We start from the raw sequence: 24763 nt of genomic DNA on the forward strand, positions 1-24763 counted from the left end.
GAGTAGTTCAACATTCAACAATCAATGTTCCAATGTAAAGAACAGAAATCACATGATCATATCAAATGATACAAGAAAAAATTTGACCAAATCCAGAATTCATTCATATTTGCCTCTCTTAACCACTGGTATTCAATAAAGTACCAGAAGTTCTAGCTACTACAAGAATGCAAAGGAGTGGGTTAGGGGTGGGGAAGGGGCATGGGGACAGGAAAGATGGTGGAATGAGATGGATATCATTACCCTAGGTACATTTATGATTGCATGCTACATCATGTACAACCAGAGAAATGAAAAGTTGTGCTGCAATTGTGTATAATGAATCAAAATGCATTCTTCTGTCATACATACCTAATTAAAATAATTAATTAAAAAATAAAAATGTAAAAAAAGAAATGCAAGTTAAGAAATAGTATATAGATTAGAATGTATTATGGTTTGGATATTAACTGTTCCCTCAAAGACTTATGTGTTGAAGGCTTAGTCCTCAGTGTAGCAATTTTCAGAAGTGGGGCTGTGAGGAAAGAATTAGATCATGAGGACTCTAACCTCATCAGTGAATTAACCCATTGATGGATTCAGATTTGACTGGAGTAGTGGGAGGTGGTGGAAACTGTTGGAGGTGGGACTTAACTGAAGGAAGTAGATCCTTGGACTATATCTTGTTCTCAGTCTTTCCCTCTCTTTCTTTTTTATTTTTTTTAATATTTATTTTTTAGTTTTAGGTGGACACAATATCTTTATTTTTTTTTTTAATTTTTATATAGTGCTGAGAATCGAACCCAGTGCCTCACACACGCTAGGCGAGCGCGCTACCACTTAAGCCACATCCCCAGCTCCCCTCTCTTTCTTTCTCTAAGCTGAGCAGCTTTCTTCTATCAGTCCTTCTGCCATGATGGTCTGCTTTGCCTCAGGTCCAAAGCAATAAAACCAGCCAACCACAAGCTGGTTGTTTTTCACAGATATTGTGTCACAGCAATGAAAAATTGATTAACACAAAAAGGAAGAAATTAAACTATTTTCAGATGGTAAAACTGTCTACATAGACAAGTAATCTACAAACAAGCAAACAAACATATATCCACCCTCAAATTTCTAGAATTAGTAAATAAATTCAGCAAGCTTGCAGAGTATAAGATCATCATACAAAAAATCAATTACAGGGTCTGGGGTTGTGGCTCAGTGGTAGAGCGCTCATCTAGCATGCACAAGGCACTGGGTTTGATACTCAGCACCACATAAGTGTAAAATAAAGATATTGTGTCCACCTAAAGCTAAAAAATATTTTAAAAAGAGGGGCAACTTTATAAAAAAAACAATTACATCTGTATACTAACAATGAACATCTGGAAACCAAAATTAAGAACACAATTCAATGTAGAGTCATGCCAAATAAAATTAAATACTTGCAGGATTTGTATGCTAAAATAACAAAATACTGATGGAGGATATCAAAGGAGATCTAGATAAATGAAGATAAGTGTTCATGAAGTAGAAGACTCAACATAGTAAAGATATCAGTCCTTCCAAAATTGATTTATAGATTTAATGCAGGTTTGATCAAAACTGCAGCATTTTTTTTAATTGAACTCAGGGGCACTTAACCACTGAGCCACATCCCCAGCCCTATTTGTATTTTATTTAGAGACAGGGTCTCACTGAGTTGCTTAAGCCTTGCTTTTGCTGAAGCTGGCTTTGAACTCGCGATCCTCTTGCCTCAGTCCTGGCTCCAGCACCTGGCTCCAGCAAAAATTTTTAAAGACAAAGATAATATTATTCTAGAGTTCATATTAAATGATACAAATTCTAGAATAGCTTAATATAAATTTAAAATAGAGGAATAAAGTGGGAAGAACCTTTCTATCTCATATTAGGTCCTACTATATGGTTAAAGTAACCAAGGCAGTGTGATATTGTCCAGAGATAGACATGTACATCAATGAAACAGACTAGAGAATTCATAAAACTCACACAAATACGTCCAACTGCTTTTTGGTAAAGATGCCAAAGCAATTTCATGGAGGAAGGCTAGCCTTTTCAATAAATAGTGCTGGAGCAAGGGGACATCCATGGCCCAAAGAATGAACTCCAAACCAAACATTTCATCTTGTAAAAATTAACTCAAAATGGGTCATATATTTAAATTTTAAATGTAACACTAGGGAACCTTTAGAGGAACATTGAAGAAAATTTGGGGGATCTAGGCCTAGGCAAAGAGTTTTTATACTTAACGTCAAAACATGATCGCATAAAGAGAAAATTAATAAGGAGGAAAAATTTTAGCTCTGAGGAAGTCCATGCAAAGAGGATGAAAAATCAATGTAGACTGGGAGAAAATATTTTTGAACTACACCTCTGACAAAGGACAAGTACCTAGAATATGTAATGAACTCCTAAAACTTAACAACAACAACAATAATAAAAACCTCAATCAAATTAGAAAATAGGCAAAACATGCAAAGACATTTCACTAAAAAAAGAACATGAAAAATAGTTTAATAATTAGCCACTTATAAAAGAGTTTACCATAAGTTTGAATTTTTCCATTAGAATAATGCAAATTAAAACCACAGTGAACCGGGTATGGTGGCCCACATCTGTAATCCCAGTGGCTGAGGAGACTTACCAGTGGGTAAGTACTACTTGGAATCTCTCTACTACAAGTTCCTCTCAGCAACTTTATTGAGGCCCTAAGCAACTCAGAGAGACCCTATCCCTAAATAAAATATTTTTTAAAAAGGTTGGGGATGTGGCAAAGCACCCAAGTTCAATTGCTGGTACAAAAACAAAACAAAAAAACCCACATTAGATGTAACCACAACCTGTCAGAATTTCTAAAATAAAAACTAGACACAACACCAAAAGCTGACAAGGATAAGAAAATCTGAATACACTACTGGTGGCACTATACAATGGTATAACCACTCTAGAAAACAGTTTGGTAGTTTCTTATAAAAAGAAACGTGGAATTACCATATGGCACAGCAATTTCACTCTTGCACATTTTATCACAGAGATGAAAACTTGTATTTCATATAAACCTGTATGTGAATATCCATAATGCCTTATTCATAATAGCTCCAAACTAGAAACAAACTCAAAGGCTCTTAAGTGTAATAAGTGTTAAGCAAATCTGTGGAGCATCTATGCAGTGAATAGTCCTCAGCTATGGAAAGGAATCAATTGTTGATACATGGAACAATTTGGATGAGTCTCTGGGATTGCTTGCTGAGTGGGAAAAGCAAATCCTCCAAGTTACATACAGTATGATTCCATTTACATGACATTTAAAATTTTTTTTTTAAATTTTTTTAATTGTAGACGGACACAATACCTTTATTATTATTATTTTAAATTTTTATATGGTGCTAAGGATCAAACCCATTGCTTCACACACACTAGGCAAATGCTATACTCTGAGCCACAACCACAGCCCCTTATATGACATTTTTGAAGTGACAAAATTATGGAAATGGTGAGCAGATTAGTAGTTGCCAAGGTCTAGAACCATGATAGGGAGATGTGGAGGAAAGAAGGAGTACAGAGAGAGAGGTGGGGTAAAAAGGACAACATGAGAGATCCTTGTGGTGGAAATATTCTGCATCTTAACTGAATTAATGTCACCATCTTACTTGTGACATTGTATTATGTTTTTGGCAGACATCACGAGTGAGGAAAAATGGGTAAGTACTACTTGAAATCTTTCTATTATTTCTTGGAATCTTTCTAATATTGTGCATATAAATTCACAATTATCTCCCAAAATGGATTATTTTACAAAAATAAACGTGAGGGCTCTCTGTTTGGGCTTAGTTTGATGTAAGTAAATGGAGTTTTAAAATGAGGATGATTTGGGAAAAGACTAAAATACTTCAAGAATTCTAAATATGTCCTTTTCTTTCTCTAATCCTTAGAGCACTTGCCCCTAATCATAACCTTGTGCACAGAAGCACTTTTGTTGTTTTTAGGTGTCATTATTAGCATAGAATAAAAGTTACCTTGGCAAGCAGTTTAATTTATAAATTTAAAGGTTAGTCACATACATACAACTATTGGCAATGGAAATGAAGTTCTGTGAAATACTTTTGGTGAACAAAGATAAGAATTATCCTTGATAACATAACTGGAGTTCGTTTGCTTAATACCTGTTTAATTGTTGTGTTTCCTCCCATAGAAGATTTGTTGGCCTGCTTTCGTCTTGTTTTCAGGATATCCTTCAAACACATTCCTGAGCATAGGAAGCAGGAGCAGTGTAACTCCCATTTCTAGGGAAAAGGTTCTGACTCATATTGTGGGAGCTCAGGAAGTGCCTCAGTAGTCTGAGGAGGGGGAATGGATGCAGTCCCCTGCTTCCAGCAATGTCCACCTTGGGCAACTCCTTTTTGTTTGTATACATGCTGGGAATTGAAGAAGGTCATGTATGTATGCACTCAATCTATCACTAAGCTGCACTCAGCTCCTTTTCTATTTTGCATATTGGGTTCATGTTAGATTTAGTGACAGAACAGATCTGGTCTGGGTGTGTAGTCCAGTGGTGGAGCGCTTGCCTGGCATGCGTGAAGCCTTGAGTTTTACCCCCAGCATGAAGAACAGACTCATTGTCTCATAAAACTTTGTAAAAGCACATGTCACTCGAGTTCACTGTGGCTCAGCGCTGAGGTTGCAGCCAGGGTCAAGCATCTCCAAGTTCCCTGTCTGGGGAAAAGGTGAAGGAGCTGTGATCTGGGTGATCGATGCTGAGAGGAGCCCAAGGACAAGTGCCTGGGAGCAGCTCAAGGACAAGTGCCTGTGTCAATTCCTCTGATCCAGCCACTGCCAAAGAGTGCTCTCCCTTGTTCACTGTTGCTCTTTGCCCTGGTAAAGTAAGAGTGTGTCTTGTCTAGAGAAGATCCGGGGCAAAACCATGAACCAGTGTGAGAGGGACTTTTGCACGTAAATTTTTTTTCTTTTCAAAGTCTGTATGTGTGTTTGTGTCTGTATAATATATATTGATATATACATAACATATGAGTAATATCAAGTGTGAGGGTTCAAGGTGATTAATGAGAAAGGCACCTGCAGAATTCGAGTTAACAAAAGGTGATTGCATAAGCAAACACGCAAAGCTGTGTTCCAAAGAACTTATGGAAATATTTGGGGAGGGGGTGGATCTCAGGATTTGTTTCAATAAATAATTGACTAATGGTAAATAATAAAATAATTTTAATAAAATGGTATGTCAATAATAACACCAGTGAAATTTCACCTAATTTCACAATCAGATAGGACCAAGATGTCCAACAATTGATCAGGTGGCTCTGGAAATGAGTCTATTTAGCCAGTTTCTTACTCACCAAAGTGAGAAAGTATAGGCTGTGCTTTGTGGTGTTTCCCATTTCTCTTGAAGAACTCTCCAAGAGGGGTGAATGCTACAAAATGAATCTTCCTGAAACGTACCACGTCCCCTTTGATACATCAAGGCTTCATACAAACCTCCGCCAAGTTTCCACAGCACTAACATTAGGGTCCTCTCAGCTCAAAAGAGCGATCTTTAGCCCTGGGTAATGATAAATACCCACAGCAGGATGTGACAAAACATACAAGGCACAGTGCATGTGCTCCCAACTTGTAGAGGCCACTAGGAAAGAAAAGGGGGTCTCCAGGGCAAAGACTCAGAGCTCTTTGGAGATGAATTCCCACCTTCTTGGGCTCCTGTGGTGTTTAAAACCTCTTTGACTTGCTGGCCCAGAGAAAGATGGGCTGAGACCCCAGAATTGGCCACATTCCCAGGGGCACGTTGGTATTCCTGGGGACTTGGGCTTGGAACACTCCTAGATTCAGCCTCAGTGTCTCTGTCCACAATGAGCAGCTTCCTTGGGACTCTTGCCATGGCCTAGTTGTTGGGCACAGGGGTGGGTTGGGGTGGGAGGAAAGTGGTAGTAGGAAATAAGCCCAAACCATTAATAACCCCTTTCGTGCAAAAGGAGCTACTGTTAGGAGTGAATTGACTAGAATTTCCACAGGGCTTTTGGCCATCAGTGCTACAATTAGGAAACAAGAAGAACCAACCAACAAAAACAAATCTAAACCACAGAACTAAATCACCACTCTGCTATAATTCATAAAAAAGAAAGAAAAACAAAAACCCTTTATTCAACCAGAATCGGTTTCTCCATAGACCATGCTGAGGTTTCTGAACTCTCCAAAGGTCTAGGAAGATCCTAAAGGACCTACAGGGAGTAGGTGGACAGGGTTCATGCAGTTGGATTTGCCCAAGATGCAGAGTGCTTCAGGATAGTTAATGGCCCCCTTATGATTCTCAAAATTGTCTCAGTTTAGACCATAAATTATATGGTCTTCTTGAAAAACAAAATAAAGAAACAACAACCAAAAAAAAAAGCAAGCAACTAAAATTAACCTGACTTCAGACCTCAGCCAGTGGAATTTCAAGGCTCTTTCTATATATCTCTTCATCAGGGTGGACAAACTTCAGCCCACTGGACAAATTCAGCCCTGCAAATTCAGCTCTGTCCTGTTTTTGTATGCCACATGAGTGAAGAATGGTTTTTATTAACCATAAAGGTTTCAAATAACAACAAATAGGTAAACGAGACTGTAGGTGGCCTACAAAACCTAAAACAATTACTATCTAGTACTTTATAGAAGAAAGTTGCTGACCTTTGATCCGACTGTCTGGTTTTATAAATTTGAGTAGAAGTCTAGAATTTTGGATCATTTGCTAATGTCATTGGTCCCAGAGAATAATGATGGTTCTGTATCCTTGCTCTACCTTTGTCAAATCCAAGGGTTAACACCAAGCCCCATACTAGAGGCACATCAGTGTTTATGGAATGACATCAACTCAAGCATGTTTTTCAGAGAGTCCCATGAAGATAGCAAAGGGCATAAATCAAGATGTCCCTTCTTTTTCCCCCTGCAAGAGATAGTGATGATGATGATGAGGAGGAGGAATGAGGTCTGGTCAAGCCTCCCTGTCCTGCACCACAGTAGGTTTCCATTCTGGGGAAAGGGAATGGGTGAGCCAAGAATCCTGCCTCCCCCCAGAAGCCCCTGTAGCCACAGGCCCCACTGGTGGTTCCTCCCATTGGTCACATCCTGAGGTCCAAGCAGGCCCTCAGAGACCCACCTCATTTCCTTCTAATATTCATGCTTGCATATGGTCTGTGGTCCTGTATGTGCTGAGGAAGCCCTTGGAAGGGACATGCATTTTCTACCATAATGATGATCCTGTTTTCTCTTCTTCTGGAAAGCACACTGCTCCAGCATAAAGGACTACTTTTCAGAATCAGAATCTCAGTTGTGCAAAATTGGCTCTGGTTCCAGGAGACAGTTCTTAAAAAAGAGAGAGAGAGAGAAAACAAAAACAAAAACAAAAACCTGTGTTGTCCCCTTGATAGGCCCTGCAAAGTAAGAAAACTCACTCAGGCCCTTCATCTCCTTCTCCATAAAAGGAGAGCTCTTTCTGATGCTCCTTGCTGCCAAAACACTGAGGATTTCATGAAGTCCAACCAATTGCCTGAAATGCTGTTCCCTCCTGTGATTCTCAGAAAAAAAAATGCCAACAGTGTAACATACCTCCCAGTATTTCTCTCAGGCATTTATATTTAGAAGCCTTTTAAAAATGGCTATATTGGCCAGTCTCAAACTAGTCAGGCAGTGGTCAGGCCCCTGGTTCTCTTATCCTGATCAACACACTCAGGCTCCTATAGGAGGGCAGTTGACAGGGGATTAGGGATGGTCAGTGACAGAGTTAACAGCAGAGATCAGGTTTCCTGACTCCCAATGTCTTCTTGTAGCTCCTGGGCCCACCAGAGGGCTTGTGTGCACCTCTCAGAGGGGTTTGGTCAGAAAACCCTGAGCCTTGCTTTGTACGTGGAGGATGAGCTGCAAATGTGCAGTGAATCTTTCAGAGCCAGACATTTGCTACTTTGGGACTTTGCTCTAGAAAAGTGTTTTCTTTTGATCTTTTACTCGAGTCATCTCAGAGAGATTAGGCAATGATTTCAGAGTTAGGTAACACTTTTGAAAACTGCTAAATCTCAGACATTTGTAAACCTGGTGTTATCCCTTCTCATTTCTGTGAAGGCAATTTGAGGGAGGTGTTTAAACATTTTGAGAAAGAGAGTTATGTGTGGAGCTCACTTTTGCAGATTATACACGAGCTGCTTAAGCTTTTGTTATAGTTCAGATATGAAGTATCTCCCAAAGTGTTGGAGTCTTGGTCTGTAATGCAGCAATGTGCACAGGTGGAGATTTTGGAAAGTGATTGGATCATGAGGGCTCTGACCTCATGGATAGATTAATTCATTAAAGGATTCATATTTGCTGGCCTTATTGGGAGGTGGTGGAAACTGTGACATAGGTCCTAATCAAAGGGGTCACCGGAAGTGTGCCCTGGAAGCGCGTATCTTATTCCTGACTCTTCCTCAAATGCTCTATTTCTTGGCTGCTGTGAGCTGAGCAGCTTTCCTCCTCCACATCTTTACACCATGCTGCTCTTCCTGGCCTCCAGCCAGAGCCATGGAGCCAGCTGACCATGGACTGCAACCTCTGAAACTAGGTATATTTCAGAAAATACACCTTTCCTCCTCTAAGTTGTTTTTCTCAGGTATTTTGTCCCAGTGAGAAGAAGCTGACAACACAGCTTTCATATACTCTATTGTCCTCTGCAGAGCCATTGTTGACTTTCCCAGTCAGCCACTGCTGACTTCAGGTGACTTTCCCAGGGTGGCAGAGGGCTGAGGGGTGTGAAAACTTCTGGAGGCAGTTCACCACCTGCCTCATCCGCCCATCCTATTTTTTTGAACTTTGAAATAAAATACCTCTGAAAATCTTAGATAAAATGTCCACTATCCAGTGGAGAGGGGAGGGCCCACCAGCAGCTGATTCATTTTGCTGCCTACAGAGTTTGATCAGGCAGTTCAAAGCTACGACAGCCACTGACAGTTTTCCCACGTATGCCTGAACACATCAGTCTGTGCTGCAGTTCAAGAACAAGTGAAAGGGTAGAAAAGCTATGACCTCAGATAACTAAACATGGGTGCAAATAACAGAGGCCCCTGCACTTCTCTTCCCTGGCACTATCGTCTCAGCTCTGAGCAGCCTTTATTCCCAAGAAAACTTAAAAAGCACTAACTCCCTTCTTCCAAGCCTTACAGCTTTACCACAGCCATTGATGATGACCTATATGCTTGTACATCTAAGGTCGGTATGTGAAAAAAAAAGAGATTTAAAATATTACTCCCCTTCCTCTGGCTCTAAGAATAGAAGGACAGTTTCAGTTTTGTTTTTTTCTATTTTTATTACATTTTTTTTTGCTTTTGAGATATATACAAACCAACCACTCTCCTCTACCACACACACACCAAAAAAAAAAAAAAAAAAGTCATTCTTGTGATTTTAAAGTGCAATTCCTCTTTGTGTACAAAAATATTTATTTTTTTTTTAAAAAAACATGCAGAAATTTCTCCACAAGGCACTTCTAGGCATAAAATGAAGACAAGTCCTCAGTTCTACATTCACATTGAAGTCAAAGTGAAACATCAGAGCTGCAGACTCCAAGTCCTCACAGGTCCAGCAATCTCTAGGAACGGATCAGAGAAAAACTAAGATTTGTTGCTTTGTGACTTGCATTGCAATACTTCACAACCATGACCAGGAAAAGCAGCCTGTCCCCAATGTGTCATCCCACTTCAGGAAATTAAGATAAGCTGCCAAATTGCTTCAGGTGACCCTATAAGATCCCATTGTAGGTAAGATCCCATTACTGTGTGTAACTTCTCATCTCCAATTTCAGTCCATCATGTCAGGAGAGGCAATTAGATATAGACCTTCCCAGAACAAAGAGCTACCAGGTCTCCATCCAGGGGAGGTATTTTTTAAAAATATATTTTTTTAGTTGAAGATGGATACATTCTTTATTTTATTTATTTTTATGTGGTGCCAGGGATGGAAACCAGTGCCTCACGCATGCCAGGCAAGCACTCTACCACTGAGACACAACCCCAGCCCCCAGGGGAGGGATTTTAAAAGCAGAAACAAATGAAAGACAATCAAAGTTGTCATTCATTGTCTAATGAGAGGGAAGACAGGACACTTCTAAAAAAATGAGCACACATAGCTCATCTAATATCCAAATGCCTACACATAATGCTTTTTTTAAAAAAAAGCAAAGGAGATGCAAAGATCGAAATCCACAAAGCAGTTCAAAATGTGTATCTTTAAATAAAACAATCTATTATTTTTTATAACCATTAAAATTAAATCTCAGAGATAAAGTAATTCCACCATGGACTCAGATTGTTTTAATTTCTAGGGAACTGCACAGCTCTATTTCTAACCAGTTTTCCTAATGAGAATTTTTTTAAAACCCACTCACATGCTTCATATCATCCAAGAAACACTGAAAGCTTATTACATATCTAGATAGTCCATCTTATTTATTGCATCCAATTTGCAAAAGCACCCCAGGGCATTTTGGGAAATAATATGAAACAAAAATGGCGTTGTTTCCCCATTTCTAGAGTATTGCATCTGACAACACAGTTCTGGACAACTGCACAATGGCAGGTGGTTGGTCCTTCTGGGCAATCTGGGAAGGACAATGCGACTGGGGCTATTCGTCACCATAACCAAGAGCTGTGTGAAGGGAAGTCCAAAGGTCAGGCTGTAGTGAAATTTTCATCTAAGGAACTGATCACCCTCTGAAGTGTGTAAGCCTTATCCATTGATGGTGAGCTATGAAATCAGGGCAGAGTCCCTCAGTGAGATTCTTGAGGTCATTTGAGAATCATGGGACAGACCAGGCCAAATGGAGAAAGACTGCAATGAGGACACACACAGTTCTTCAGGTACATCTACCCCAATAAATGACAGCCCTGATGACAGAAGTCAGGCAAGCAGATTCTTTCATTGGAGAAAAAGGCTCTTTGGAAAGCAGGTGAGGACTTGCCTTCTGAACTGAGCGGTGGGGTAAGCACCCCAGGTGTGCAGACTGGGGGCTTGCAACCAGTGCCCCCCAGCAAAAAAAAAGCTGAGGTGGGCTGGGAGGAAAAAAGGGAAGAGATGCTTATCACTGAATTTATTATATTTCAAATTTTGACAAGGGAATGTCTTAGGATCATTATTACATAAAACCAAATAGGCTTTCTTCTAGAACCAGTTGAGGCCCCTTTCTTCTGAACATGGAATGATCCTTATTTTGGTGACCTGTAAATAACAGTGTGCCTTGTTCCCTTCCTACATTGGGACGTGACACTTATTAACACAAAGCAAAATTCATGACCTACATGAGATCAGTTTTGCTGCCATTTGACTTAGACTTATGCTATTAATAGCTCTGACCACCAAATTTGTAACATGTCAAGTACCATCTGAGTACCTGATGTAGTACGGTATATTTAGATAAAACACAGTCTTGCCCAATATCAGCCATAAAATAAAAATGTGACTTCCTCATAAATTATATTATCATGTAATCAGAATGTAACCCACTTGGAAGAGGCATTAAAAAAAAAAAAGCACTAGATTGAAGACTAGTAACAGCCAGTTTTAGGAACAAGGATTATACCAAATATCACTGAGCATTTAAAAAGTCAAAACATTTTAAAGTTCAAAAATGAAAAACTAAAAACAAAACAAAAAACCCAACCACAAAACTCTAGGAGCGAAGGCACTCAATGTCTGCCTGATATCAATGTACAAAGTCACAAATCAGGAGGTCGTTTCTAATTATTCTGGAAAAATTCAAGCAAGAGACTCTGCTTGGCAAGTCCAGCAGCTGTGCCCCTGAATCCAGGCAACGAAGTACACTTTCGTAAAATCAGGCAAAAAAGAGAATTGAACAGTCTTTTAACCCAACTCCAAAACCAAACAAAAACCAGAAAAAAAAATTCAGATTTCTACAAATATACATGTAAAAATATTTTTCATACACCCCTAATTTAAAAACCAATCCTACCCAAGAAAAAATCACAGGTTTGGGGGATCCACCTGACAATGAATGTCCCAGGAGTCTCACAATAGCATTAACCAACATGCTTTAGTCCAATATGGTTAAAAATAATTAATCTCTGATATTTCAGAGTTGGCAAACATTTAAAATAACATATGAGAATGTAGTGAGGTTTTTCTCCCCTATCCCTTTACATATTCACACACCATAAATAAGAACTCCCAAATCAATGTCCCTGGGTGCTTGTAAAGTGTCCTGGATATTGTATATCACAGTCAAAATAAAACCAAACATTTTCTGAAGGCTTTGAGGATATGCTGGATCTGCAAATCAAGTGTCCCAAACACAGCATAAAAGATGACTCTCCAGGAAATGAGATCTACAATTCTTCTGTAGAGAATGAGGCTAGCAAGTGAAAACAAATCTTGTCATTGAGCCTTCTGGTGACTCGGGGTGAAAGTAAGTGCTTAGAAAGCTCCCCCAAAAGCCAAGAAGAAAAGCTAAAACTCATGACTGTCCTGCCTTGTAATAACCCTGCAATCTGCGACCCCACACAGGAGCCAGTGACTTTCCATAATGGTGTGTTGCTCTCTGTGGAATATGGATGTGGGTTCAGGAAGATGGGAGGAGGAAATTCCTGCCTCTGTCACAAGCCTTTATTATCTTTTCCTGAACATTGGATGAACGGTGGAAAAAAATGAAATGCAAAACATAATTTGCACAAAAAATGAGCAGATCCCATCTCTCTTCTGTAGCTGTTATTACAAATGGGTGACATAATGTCAGGCTGTTGTGTCACAGCACAGAGATAAGGGGTGCTTCTGAGTAGATATGAACAGCAGCAGCAGAAAAGACCTGGCAGATGCAGAGAACCCAGACGTGGATGGAGAGGGTCTGATGGGGGTGACTGCTTCCCACATCTGGGTGTAGAGAAGAGGTCAGGCTCCTCCGGCCTCGCCACACTGCCCACAGGCTTGGTTCCTACCCGACTCTTTCTGGCAGCATCCTGCTCATTCCCAAGTGGCCACCTTGGGTGCCACAGAGGACCCAGCGAACCCTCTGAATGAGAAACCAGTTCTATGATCTAAACCTGGCTGAATGTGCTGGTTTAAGAAAAAAAATAGACAGGACTCTTTCTTTGTGAAAACTGGGCCTAACAGCAGTTCATTCGGCTCTTCTCTTGGCTTCTCCATTGCATGGTGACCAGGGCCACACACCTGTGAACTGCAGTCACTAATAGTAGGGCCCTAGCTTTTCATATCCTAAGTAACTAGGCCACTCGGGAAACAGACCGTAGGAACACCGAGGGCTTCCAAACTGGTCTAAGGAGATTCCAAAATCCGGTCCATTATGTGGCTCCACGGTTCCCTGAGTGGATTTCAACTCAGCCTGGATGATCCGATAGTTTTTGCCCCTGTTGCTGTCCCAGTACGCCTGGCCGTTGCACTCGTAGCACACAGCAAACTCCATTCTTTCATAAGACTGAATTTTCTCAGGTAAGCTAATGTCAAAGGAGAACGTGTCCCTGTCTGAACCAGCGTAAGTGTCCTTCACATACCGACAAGGAAAGTCTGTGAAGCTTTTCCAGGTGTCAAATGTCATTCTGATTTTCACAATCTTCTCGAATGCCAGGTTCTGCACCTTCACGGTGCCCGCGATGGCTTTGTCCTTCAGCACACAGTTTTCGAGGCAGACATGGTTGGCCTGAAGTCGATTTCTAAAGTCCAAGTAATCTGCAGAAGGCTGTGAAAAATCCAGAACAAAGCTCTCGCTCTCTGCTGTCGTCAGACTCACAATGTTGTCTAGGAGCTCGGTGATGTTAAAGGGAATATCTAACGGGTCATCAAATTCCGAGAACACTTTGACCATTGTGAGGGCCAGTCCTTGGTTGTCTGCGAAGGACACCCGCTTTTTCACCTTTTTCTCCTGCACCGCAGGGGCCACCAGCCCGCTGGCTTCATTCCGGCTGCCCAGTTGAATGCAAGGCCTCAGCGGCTTGCTGGGCTTGGGGGAGATCTTGAAGGCAAACCGCTCGCGGCGCAAGGATGGGGCCATGCAGTTGTATCTGTACTCTATGTCCACAGCCATCATGGGGCTAGATGGATAGGTCAGAACCCTGGCAGGAAGAGGAGGAGAGAAAACAGCAACGAGATCAGATAGATGTTCCAACACCTGATGCCAGCAGAACTGGGCATGCCACTGTGCTGGCCGACTCCAGGGTGGCCTCACAGGACATGGGTCTCAGGGGGAGATTATGTACGTGTGGGTGGGGTGGGGTGGGGTGGGGTCTGAAATTAAAACCAAAAATATGGAACTCACTAGTTTCTTTTTTTTTTTTTGTACTGGGGATTGAATTCAGGGGCATTGGACCACTGAGCCACATCCCCAGCCCTATTGTGTATTTGATTTAGAGACGGGGTCTCACTGAGTTGCTTAGCGCCTCACTTTTGCTGAGGCTGGCTTTGAACTTGCAATCCTCCTGCCTGAGCCTCGGAAGCTGCTGGGGTTTTTAAAACTAAATTCACAGGTTTTCCTGTCAGGATGAGCTAATGCACCATAAAGGATAAAGAAAAGGGCACTCGGCAGACTTTCTCAAACTTACTTGACTAAAGAATCCCTTTTTTGGTGGAATGTACTCGACAAACAGCTTTCCTGAGGCACACACTTTGGTAAATACTGCTACTTATTATTAACTGATAAGTAAAAGCTATATATATATTTATGGCTTCCAATATTATATTTTTTTCATGTTTATTTTATTCTAAAAATATAGATTAAATTTGTTTTTATTAGTATATTTTGACAGATGAACACATTGTGGAGTGGCTATTGGATGTATTTGGCGTATGCACTGCCTCACATACTTATTTTGTATGTATGTGTGGTAAGAACACTTAAATCTATTTTCTTAGCCGTTTTCAGGTATACAATATATTGTTAACTATAGCCACCATGAGGTACAGCAGAACTCTTGAATCTTCCCCTCCTGCCAAATTAAAATTTTGTGTCCTTTGACCAACAGCTCCCCAGTCTCCTCAGTGCCTAGCCCCTGGTAACTAGCATTTCAGTATTTGTCCTTCTGCACCCAGTTTACTGTACTTTTAACACAATGTCCCCAGGCTTATCCTTAATGCTGCAAATGACAAGATTTCATTCTTTTCTATGGCCAAAACAGTATTCCATTGTGCACATATGCCACATTTCCTTTACCCATTCATCTATTAGCGGTTCCTGAAGTTGACTCCATTGCTCAACTATTGTGAATGATGTCACAATGAGCCCGTGAGTGTGGCTACCCTTTGAATATGTACCCTGTAGTGGGACGGTTGGGTCATATGTTAATTTTTAATTTTTAGAGGACTCTCCACACTGTGTTCTGTAATGCTTGTACTGATTTACATTCCCACCAATACTGTACGAGGGTTCCCTTTTTCTAAATCCTCTTCTATACTGTTATCCTTCACATTTTTTACAATAACCATTATCATATAAGTGAGGAAACATCTCATTATGGTTTTAATCATAAATATTGTTTTAGTCCAAGAAAGAAATCATTTTCAAGAATACAAATATTGATTTCATGTTACTACATGCCAGGCATTATGCTAGATACTAGGATTCAATGGTGAAGACAGATGCAAATTTGTTTACTTTAAACATCATATGTATAATGGTATATTTGGTATACCATTAATATTCTAGCATATTTTTTTAAAAAATCAGCAATTTATTATTTTTAAAACTGTCATATAGATGAACAGTTTGCCTTTTATATAAGTTAAACTAGCTGCTATAAAAATAAAAAGCAAATAGAATCATGCAAAAAGAGATTAAATTCGGCTTCATAAAATTATCTTAGTATAAATGAAAAAATAAATAAAACTGAAAATATTACAAAGAAAAACTCAGAAAATATTTTACAATAAGAGCTGCAGCAGAGTTAATACCTTAATATATAAAGAGTTCTTACAAAGTAAGAACAAAGTTAAATATTTTTTCAAAGTTAAATATTATACCTAGAAAAATGAGCAGGAAGTATGAATAGAAAATTCTTGAAAGAAAATTTAAATTGGCCATCAAAATATACAAAATGTCCAAGCTTAAAGTTAATTTAAAAATTTAGGTTAGAAACAATCTATGTTTTTTTCTACTGAATCAGGAAAGAATGTTAAAAGATAATATAAATCTTTTTATTAATCTAAATTATACAACCTTTCTAAATATTATTATTTTTGTTTCAATATCACATACAGATATTTATCCTATGTAAGTAATTAAAAACATATGGAAGTTAATATGCTAAAATTTTAGTGCAACCTTATAGGGGCAAAAGAGGAGTCACTAATAGGTACCCAGTTAAATCAACTGTAACACATTTATATTATTTAATTTTACATCATTAAAATTATTATATGAAAAATATTTAAATGACATGGAAAAATTTTACAACATATTCTAATATTAAAAATGAAGAAAATAAAGTTGTATATAAAGACCAGACTGGTGAGGAGCAATATTACATAAATATATTGAAAAAGACTAAAAATAGAGTAGTTCTCCCATTACTATGATTTCAACTTCCAGTGTTCAACCACAGTCCAGAAACGTTAAAATGAAAAAATTCCAGAAATACACAAGTCGTAAGTTTTCAACTGTACCCCATTGTGCACAGTATGAAGAAATCTCCCGCCCCAACTTGGTCCCACTTGTTCCTAGGATATGAATCATCCCTTTCTCCAGATAGCCATCATATATACACTTCCTGTCCATTGTGACTAAGTAGCTGTCTCAGGTATCAGATAGACTGATGTTGTGTCACAGTGCTTGTGTTCAAATTGCCCATATTTTACTTAATCAAGTCCCCAAGAGTAGTGATGCAAAGGAAGCACCTGAATATGTAACATGGAAGGACAGATTAACTTTGGTACTATGTGGCAATATACAGGACACAAGGAGGGAAACACCATGCAGAGAGTTTGGAACTACTTGAGGTTTCAGGCATTCATTGGGGGGGGTAGGTCTTGAAGTCTACCTCTTGTAGATAAAGAGGTACTTACTGTACAGTTAAAACTATCAGAATACCCACGTTCAGGATTTCAGGAAATGTTTTCCTGCTTTATATTTTCTTTCATCTCCTAAAATAATGTTGCTTTCTATAATCAGAAGTGAATCTTGGGAAAAAAAATATCTTAAATTTGCTAAAACCCCATCCTGATACTATTGCCTCACTAATGTGAGTACTTTTTTTCATTTTGATTACTCTGGGCTAATGTGAAGAATATAATGATAAACCAGGATTAAAATCTCAACTCAAAATTGCAGAACACTGGATTAGTTCCCCAACAAACCTCCCTTTCTCAAAGCAAAGGTGTAGTATATGGCAGTGCAGGGGTGCCTGTTCTCAGGCTGCACTGCTGCCCCTGAAAAGTGACAGACAAAATGTTGTTCATCTTTTGACAAGAGTTGGGCACCACTGATGTGACCCAATAAATAAGCTCTCTTTTTTAATTTTGATTTTGATTAACCTAATATATAATGCAAAAGTTGAGAAAAGACAAATGCATATCAGGTGTGATCCCAATTTTTTTTTTTTGAAAAGTACAACACTTTCCTAGGATGCAGAAAGCACTTTGCCATGACCAGTTAGAGAAACACAAATTCAGAGACAAAACAATAATTCACAGTTGTAAGGCATGCCTTACACAACATTCATTTTAAAGGATATTTATCTTACTGTTTCACCTCTACCAAAGTCAATCCAGTGAAGTTTTGCAAAGCAATTTTGCTTGCTATTATCTCTTTTTAACCCATGTAATTGTTCTGGAAAAGGAAGTTCTGATTGAATGGGACAAGATGGCTTTACAGTAGAGGATCACTGGGTTAACTAATTTTTTTAAGACCCTACACTTCCATATCACTTGAATGTTAGTTATTCCTGCACATTGAAAAATTGTATGTGAGAGGGGCCGGAGTTGTAGCTCAGTGTTAGAGAGCTTGCCTAGCATGTTTGAGGCACTGGGTTCGATCCTCAGCACCACAAAGATAAATAAATAAATTAACTGTGTACATCTACAACACACACACACACACACACACACAATTATATGTTAGAGTGTATTAGAATTAAACCTTCAGTTCTAACTTTAGCACAGGGGTTTTTTTTGTTTGTTTCAAATATGAATTAAAACCAACCAACCACACAACAGCCCTGGCCTTGCATCCCAGCGCTTTTCCCTCTGCCCACCCTTGAAATCTTGAGTATGAACTGAGGAGGAGGGGTTCCTCCTGGGCCCACTGCTTCCTCCTGACCTGAGTCAGCCCAAGGTCAACTGTAAGTTCTCTATGCACTTCCAACAAGCCTGCAAATCAAACTTAGCTGGGCTTTCCCACATGTCTTTAAAGCTCATTAGAAAAAGGTTGAGAACTTTTCAAGATACTGTGGAAACAGAAATGCAAAGCAAAGGGGTCAATTAAAGAATCTACATGTTCTCCTAAGTTATGATCTCACAGGTTAAAGAGACTTTGTTGGAGATTTCAATAAAGTTAAGCTGTTTGGTCCCAGTAGTGTAAATTTATGCCACCAGTCCCCCAACCCCTTTTATTCCCAAGCTGTAAGAATAAGTTAAACTGGATCGGGGGGGGGAGGGAAGGTTCTAGTCAGAGTCAGTACAAATTCAACAATTATACTAGCATTTTCAAGAGTCAAACTGTTTCTGCAATATTCTTCCAAGAAAGGCAAAAGTTAGGTTATGGTGGAACAAGAGTTGCCACCCACACTACTGCCCCAGAGAATTGTACAAGCAACTGTGGCCCAGAATCCCTTCACTTTTTCTGCATGTCACCATAACTTCAGGTGCGGTCATTCACCCTCATGGCCTCAATTCAGGGTAAAATGTGACTGTCAGCCACTTCTCCTGTCCTCATAGTAGATTCCAGCCTTTATTAGCCAGACCATTCTCCTAGAATTGGTGCACAGGGTGCTGGTTTAGGGTAGGTTTTCCTGACCACCTGCTCAGAATCTCCCCAATAGACTGTGGCAGGGATGACTATTAGCCAAAAGTAGTGTTTGGAGCAACCAAGCATATAAAGGAATACTTTGTAAAGTACCTGAAAGGAAGGCACCTGGACAGGTGCTTCGTTTGCAAACAACACAAAAATGATCAATTCCCAGGCAGTACGTGCCAGGCCTCGTCTCCTGACATATACCGCCCTGGTCATTTCCCTCTCCCAGGTTAAGTTGTCAAGGCTGGTCAGGGAAAAATCCAGAACCAGAATATACGAACACACATTTGAACCAGAAGAATGACATAGGATCTGGATACCAGATGCAGGGCAGGGACAAGGGAGCATGAGTAGCTGTTCCCCAGGACCGTCAACATGGATGCCTCAGAGCTCAGTTGTGCCTGATGAGGGACTAGGCTATGCCCAAAAGTAGATTTCAGTGTCCCAGGCCCAAACTGCACAAACTCAAACACTCATGAAAATTACAGACCAAATAGACAGTTTTGCAGAAATGCCTTTTCTGTTCCACTAGTGACAAATAACACACTCTCCTAAGACAGTGTTAAATGTCATGGTGATTTTTCTTGTGAAAACCATAGGCCAGTACAGACAATAACCCCACAACCTTCCCAGTTTCATGCAGGTGAGTTACTGACTTTCTGGCTGTGCCTTTATAGGAAGGTTTTTGTTTTTGTTTGGTGTTGGGGACATTTTCCCTCTATATATTCAGACGCATCTCTCCCACCCTTTCTCATAAGGAAAGAGGAAAAATCAGACACTCAAACAACCCACCAGCAACAGTGAAAACTGCCAAACTATATTAGGTAAGCATTCACAATTGGGATCTAAGACATGGCCACCAACCCCCACCTCCCTCACCAATTCTTTATTCCCTCCTAAAGGATTTGGCTCATACAGTATAAAGGTAATACCTTCTCCCTTTTGTACTTAGGCCATGGAGACCTTATCTAGAGTCTTAAAAGCTACTTGTAGCCCTTGATCCTGTTGCCATCATCTAAAGCATCTTGTAGATAAATATTTGTGAATACGGTTGCATATCAAGGAAAGAGTGAATTAAAATGGTATAGATCCTACCATTAAAAACTTCCCAAGGGGAAACAGAGCACTGTTCTAACAATAGCTTCTACCTAGCTGTGCCTGCTGGGGCAACTCAATTTCTCTGGGCTTAAGGATTCTCCTGTGAGGTCCTTTCTAGCTCTGATATTGTTGCCAACAGTGCCTGATGGCTCTTCTCTTGCCACCCACTTTCCCCTAAGTACCCCAACTCTACTTTTGAGGTGAGTCCTCCAGCTGTCCTCATTTTAGTCTTGGCTTCTAGACAGCTCTGCCAAGTGGCCATTTCCTCTTCTCTAGCACCCAGGCCTAACTTTCTTCTGCTGAACCCTGGGCCTCCCAAGGATGCTGTGTTTCCCAAAGTAGCTGGCCCCACAGACCACAGGCTCCAGGGGCTTTCAGCAACTCTTCAAGTTCACAAATCCTCTCGTATTTGTTCTGGGCCCTCACGCCTCTTTTGCAGTTACTGTCCCTTCCACACCCCTTTGTCTGGGTTCCAAAGGGTGGTAGCACAGGCGCTGGGGGCAGGGAGGTGTGTCGAGGGTGGAGGATCCCACCTGCCACTCTGCCCACTGTGCCTGACCCTGCCTGGCTAGCTCCAGCTGGCCCAGGCTGCACCCCGCCCCCAACCTCCCTGTTGCACTCACCTTTCCGGCGGCGGAGAAGCCCCCTCGGCAACTCGCTGGCCGCATCAGAGACACTAGGGGGGAGGTGGCAGGGAGGCCGCTGCCACCGACTACGTGAGCTTTCGGTGTTTGTCCGGGAGGCCGGGCCTGGGCTAGGTTCCCGGAGATGAAGACGACCAGGAGGAGGAGCCCAAGTTTCCCACCAGATAGGGGCGGGGCTGCGGGGTAACCCGGGGCTGGAGCTGCGCGGCACTAGCACCCCCGCGCGGACCGTCTCGCCCCCACCAACCCGGATGGCCCCTGTCCCGGGACTGTGGGTCACTCTACTTCGCGTTGCCCGAGTTTCCATTCTCGTGAGCAGCAAAGGGATTTGAACCAAACTGGGAAGGAGTTGGGACAAATAAATGCAACTTTATAACATTCCGGCCTGGAAGCTGCTTTCTTACATAGCTCTTTTACTAGGCAGAGAGATCGAGAGATTTGGGGGGTGGGGAAGACAGGCGACTCGTGCTCCAAAACCCACTGCCCAATTGCTGAGACGTCCCCCATAAGTATCAGGTACCAAGCTGGAAACTTGTGCCACCTTCGAAACCGGGACAACAGGGCACAAAGGTATCTGTTGTCTCAAGCTCAGTCCCTCGCCACCCCTCGCGGCCGGGTCCCAACGTTCCGGAGTTTGGAACGTTTCTGGACACGTGGGTCCAGCCGCGCTCTATCCCAGCTCTGGTCCCTGGTTTGCCATCTCCACGTGGAAGCAACAGCTTACTCGAGCCCATCTAGTGTGTTCCACCACCGGTGTGTAGCTGCTAGTCGGATGGGTAAAGTGTGGGAGGCAAGAATCAAAGGGGAGCTGCCCTGCGCGCCCCTCGCCACGGGTTTCTTGTTATTGCACCTCGGACTCGAGGCTTCAGGAGGTACATACCGGGTACAGCTCATAAGTCCTGAGGGCAAAAGTGCCAGCCCGCTACACCAAACTCGTGAGGATGACACGCACAGCGACCGCGACGGTGGGAGCAGGGGCTGGTGTTCAGGTTTGCGCCCTGGGCGGGCAGCTGCATCAATCCGCGCGCGAGAGCACCCCGCTCGCCTCCTCCTTTCAGCGCGTCACCCCGGACTCAGGCTCCTGCAGCCGCTCTGCGCCCTTTAACTTTCCGCCCACCTCTCCCACTTTGGGTCCCATCCCAGACCCTCTTGCACGTGAACGCCCCCCGCAGCCAATGGGTGCGCCCGGGACGGGAGCCGATGACCAATGGTCACGATCCAGGAAAGCACTGCTCCTCCACGTGATCGGCAGCGTGCCGGGAGTGATAGGGCTGGCGTCCAGGGTATGAGAAAGGGGCGGTGGGTCACCTTTTCATCAGGAGCCAGAGGACGGGCGCCAGGGGGCAGAGGCGATTTCCTACAAAAGGACGTCCCGTTAGAGTGAGCCGGCTGGAAGCTGGCAGCGTGCAAAGTTGCTTCTTCCTAGGCAAAATCCTAACCAGGCCAAGGCACCCATGAGCCTAGAAGGCAATTGCAGTTGTTGTCCCACTTCCCTGCGGATCCCGCTTTCGTGATACTCCAGCCCTGGATTCAAGGTGACAGTTCCCTCCCTCACTACATGCAGAGCCCTGAGGGGTCCTGAGACAACATTGCGTGTGTTTCCTTAGGTTTTATGGGGAGTCCTTCAGGATACATATCCTCAGCTCCTTCTGAAGTATACAAAAACCAATTATTGCTTTGAGTTTGTAACTCACGTCCAAGTGTTACTATGATAAAAATACAAGAAAATACTTTTTATAAAGTTGGTAAGGGGCCAGGGGACCACAGATGACCACAGCTCATCCAAAACACGCAAATTTCCAGATACTGTTGAGGGTTTCTCAGCTAAGTGTGTTTTAGAGGCGATTACCTGACTCAAATTTATTATAATAACTACGTGAATGTACAGGATCTCTCTGTTCTTTTTGATGATCTTGGAGATTGGTAGAGACTGACGACCTTAGTAGTGTTTGAACCAGAGGCTCCTCTTCTCATGTTGATCCATTTTTGTATCAAATGAAATGAGCTAGCCACTTTGGGTGGGGGGAACTCTCAGATCTCTAGTTTTAATGACCAGTAAGACTTTAAATGTTGTTAATTGACATAGAATGGCCAACTTTTCAAAGAGCAAAGTAAAGACATAAATAAACCCTACATTTTTTTTTCTTAAGTACTCTTAACAGTGATAACAACAAAAACGCAGAAAAGGAATGTTTTCCATCTTTCATATTGGATGTATTTAGTATTATAAAAGTTCATTATGTTGAATATGGTGTTTGAGAATTTCAACTTCAAGAGATATAGGACCAGCTTCTAATCTTACTAGATGTACAAGACTAAAACATTAATTGGTTGCAATAATCCAATACAAGCCTTCAGCTCTACAGAGAGCTTCCCTAGGCACAGTTTCCCTGGCTGAAACGCAGATGATGATTATTAGTCATCTTTCTTCTCTTCCAAGGGCAGATCTGATAAAGGACCACCTGTGAAATCCGCTATTGGTAGGCGGTTGGCATTTTACCTTTGCCAACTCTAAACCCCCTTTAGTTAGCTGATGAGTAGGTTGAAAATTATTAAGCCAAGTGCTGGCTATGTTTCTTAAGTGTAGTGAGCATGCTAAAGGAGTGGTCAAAGGTGAAGAGCTAACAGGTATTGCAAAATGTATGCAGGCAAAGGGTGATCTGAACCAAACACAGGCCAGGAGTTGGGACAAGCAAATCCAATTTCATCGCATTAGGATTTGGAAGCATCTTTCTTACGTAGATCTAGGAAATCATGGGTAGTAATTTCCCGTGTGGTTTAAAATGACTATTTCAGACCTGGAGAGTGGGGCTAAATTTAGTTGTGGCATACCACGGTCTTGGTAGGTAGGAATGTGGCCTCTATGAGTCGGAAAAGAACAGTCTTTTCTTGCGACCAGAATAGAGCTGGGATGCAAGCTTAGGAGGGTTGTTCCAGCAGAAAACTGCAAACCCACAGCCCCCAACCCAGAGAGCTGGACCAGCCTTTAGATACACTCTTGCCCCATCCTCTCACTGAATAGCAACAAAGAGGGAAAGTGAAAATGGAAAATTTCAATGCCGAAGTGAATGTACACCAAGGTTCTTTTATGCTATCTGGCGTTCGATTTTAGTCTTACTTCTTTTATTAAAACCCACCCCCTCTGAAAAAGTAAACCAAAAAACCTGGGGCTGGGGTTGTGGCTCAGTGGTAGAGTGCTTGCCTAGCATGTGTGAGGCACTGGGTTTGATCCTCAGACCCACATAAAAAGAAAGAAATAAAATAAAGGTATTGTGCCCATCTACAACTAAAAAGAAAACAACTTAGCAGTGGCTAAGCATCGCTAGTTATTATTCTTCCATAGGCTGTTCTTTTTCAAGACTGGAAGTATCGTCATCTTTCTTCTTCCTTGCTGGAACTGCAGGCTTATCTGACTGCTTCAGCCCTCTCTTCTTTATTCATTCCTCCACTCATTCACCAACACATTATTAAGTAGCTACCATATGCCAGGATGCTAAAAATGAAAAAAAAATGAGTGAAATATAATCTCACCCATCAAGAAACTCATAGGCTAATAAATAATGATGTGGACTAAATGTATGGAAGGTAAGTGTGTGTGTTTGGAGAGCTAAGAGGAAACCTTGGTGTGTGTGGCAGTAGGAGTGGGGGAAGTGAGAGTAGGCCCCCTGAGAAATGACTATTGAGCAGGCTCCCGAGGAAAGAGGTAGAGTTGAGGGGTAATTGGAGATAGCCAGGCAGCAATTGGCAAAGATGCAGATGTCTATGTTTCCAAGAACTTCCACTCTGCTGATTCAAAATAAGGTCTCCTTCCTGGATCAAATATTAGACTGTGTTCCTTTATTTTTGTATTAACATGAGCTTACTGCTCATCCAGAAAGTTTTAAGAAATATCATTAATGTTTTATCTCCTTCTCCACTTCATGCATTTCAAAAACATTTCAAAAATCTCATCCAAGATTTTGGGAGAGACTTTTTTTTTGAGTTCTAATATTCTCTTTGAATGAAAATGATTGCAAAATGAATCTAAATAAAAATAACTAGCATTAGGAGGCAGAACTAAAGAAGA

The 24763-nt window shown here is 41.4% G+C and overlaps 1 protein-coding gene across 2 annotated transcripts; it reads right to left on the reverse strand.

The window, feature by feature from the left end:
- Positions 1-9416: 9416 nt before the first annotated feature.
- Positions 9417-21848, reverse strand: Ppp1r3b (protein phosphatase 1 regulatory subunit 3B). 2 transcript variants are annotated; one of them, XM_046466393.2, is made up of 2 exons: positions 21578-21848; positions 9417-14069 (listed from the first exon to the last, which is right to left on the reverse strand). In XM_046466393.2, the coding sequence occupies exons 1-2, from the start codon at positions 21589-21591 to the stop codon at positions 13187-13189; spliced, it is 897 nt and encodes a 298-aa protein (XP_046322349.1). In that variant the 5' UTR covers positions 21592-21848; the 3' UTR covers positions 9417-13186. The 2 variants fall into 2 exon arrangements, with proteins under 2 accessions (XP_046322349.1, XP_046322351.1); XM_046466395.2 differs by lacking the exon at positions 21578-21848 and adding an exon at positions 20677-21517.
- Positions 21849-24763: the final 2915 nt, after the last annotated feature.

The sequence above is a fragment of the Marmota monax genome, unplaced genomic scaffold (genome assembly GCF_021218885.2).
Source record: "Marmota monax isolate L192 unplaced genomic scaffold, Marmota_monax_Labrador192_F-V1.1 WCK01_AAM20220418_F8-fsc00447, whole genome shotgun sequence".
Classification (NCBI taxonomy): Eukaryota; Metazoa; Chordata; class Mammalia; order Rodentia; family Sciuridae; genus Marmota; species Marmota monax.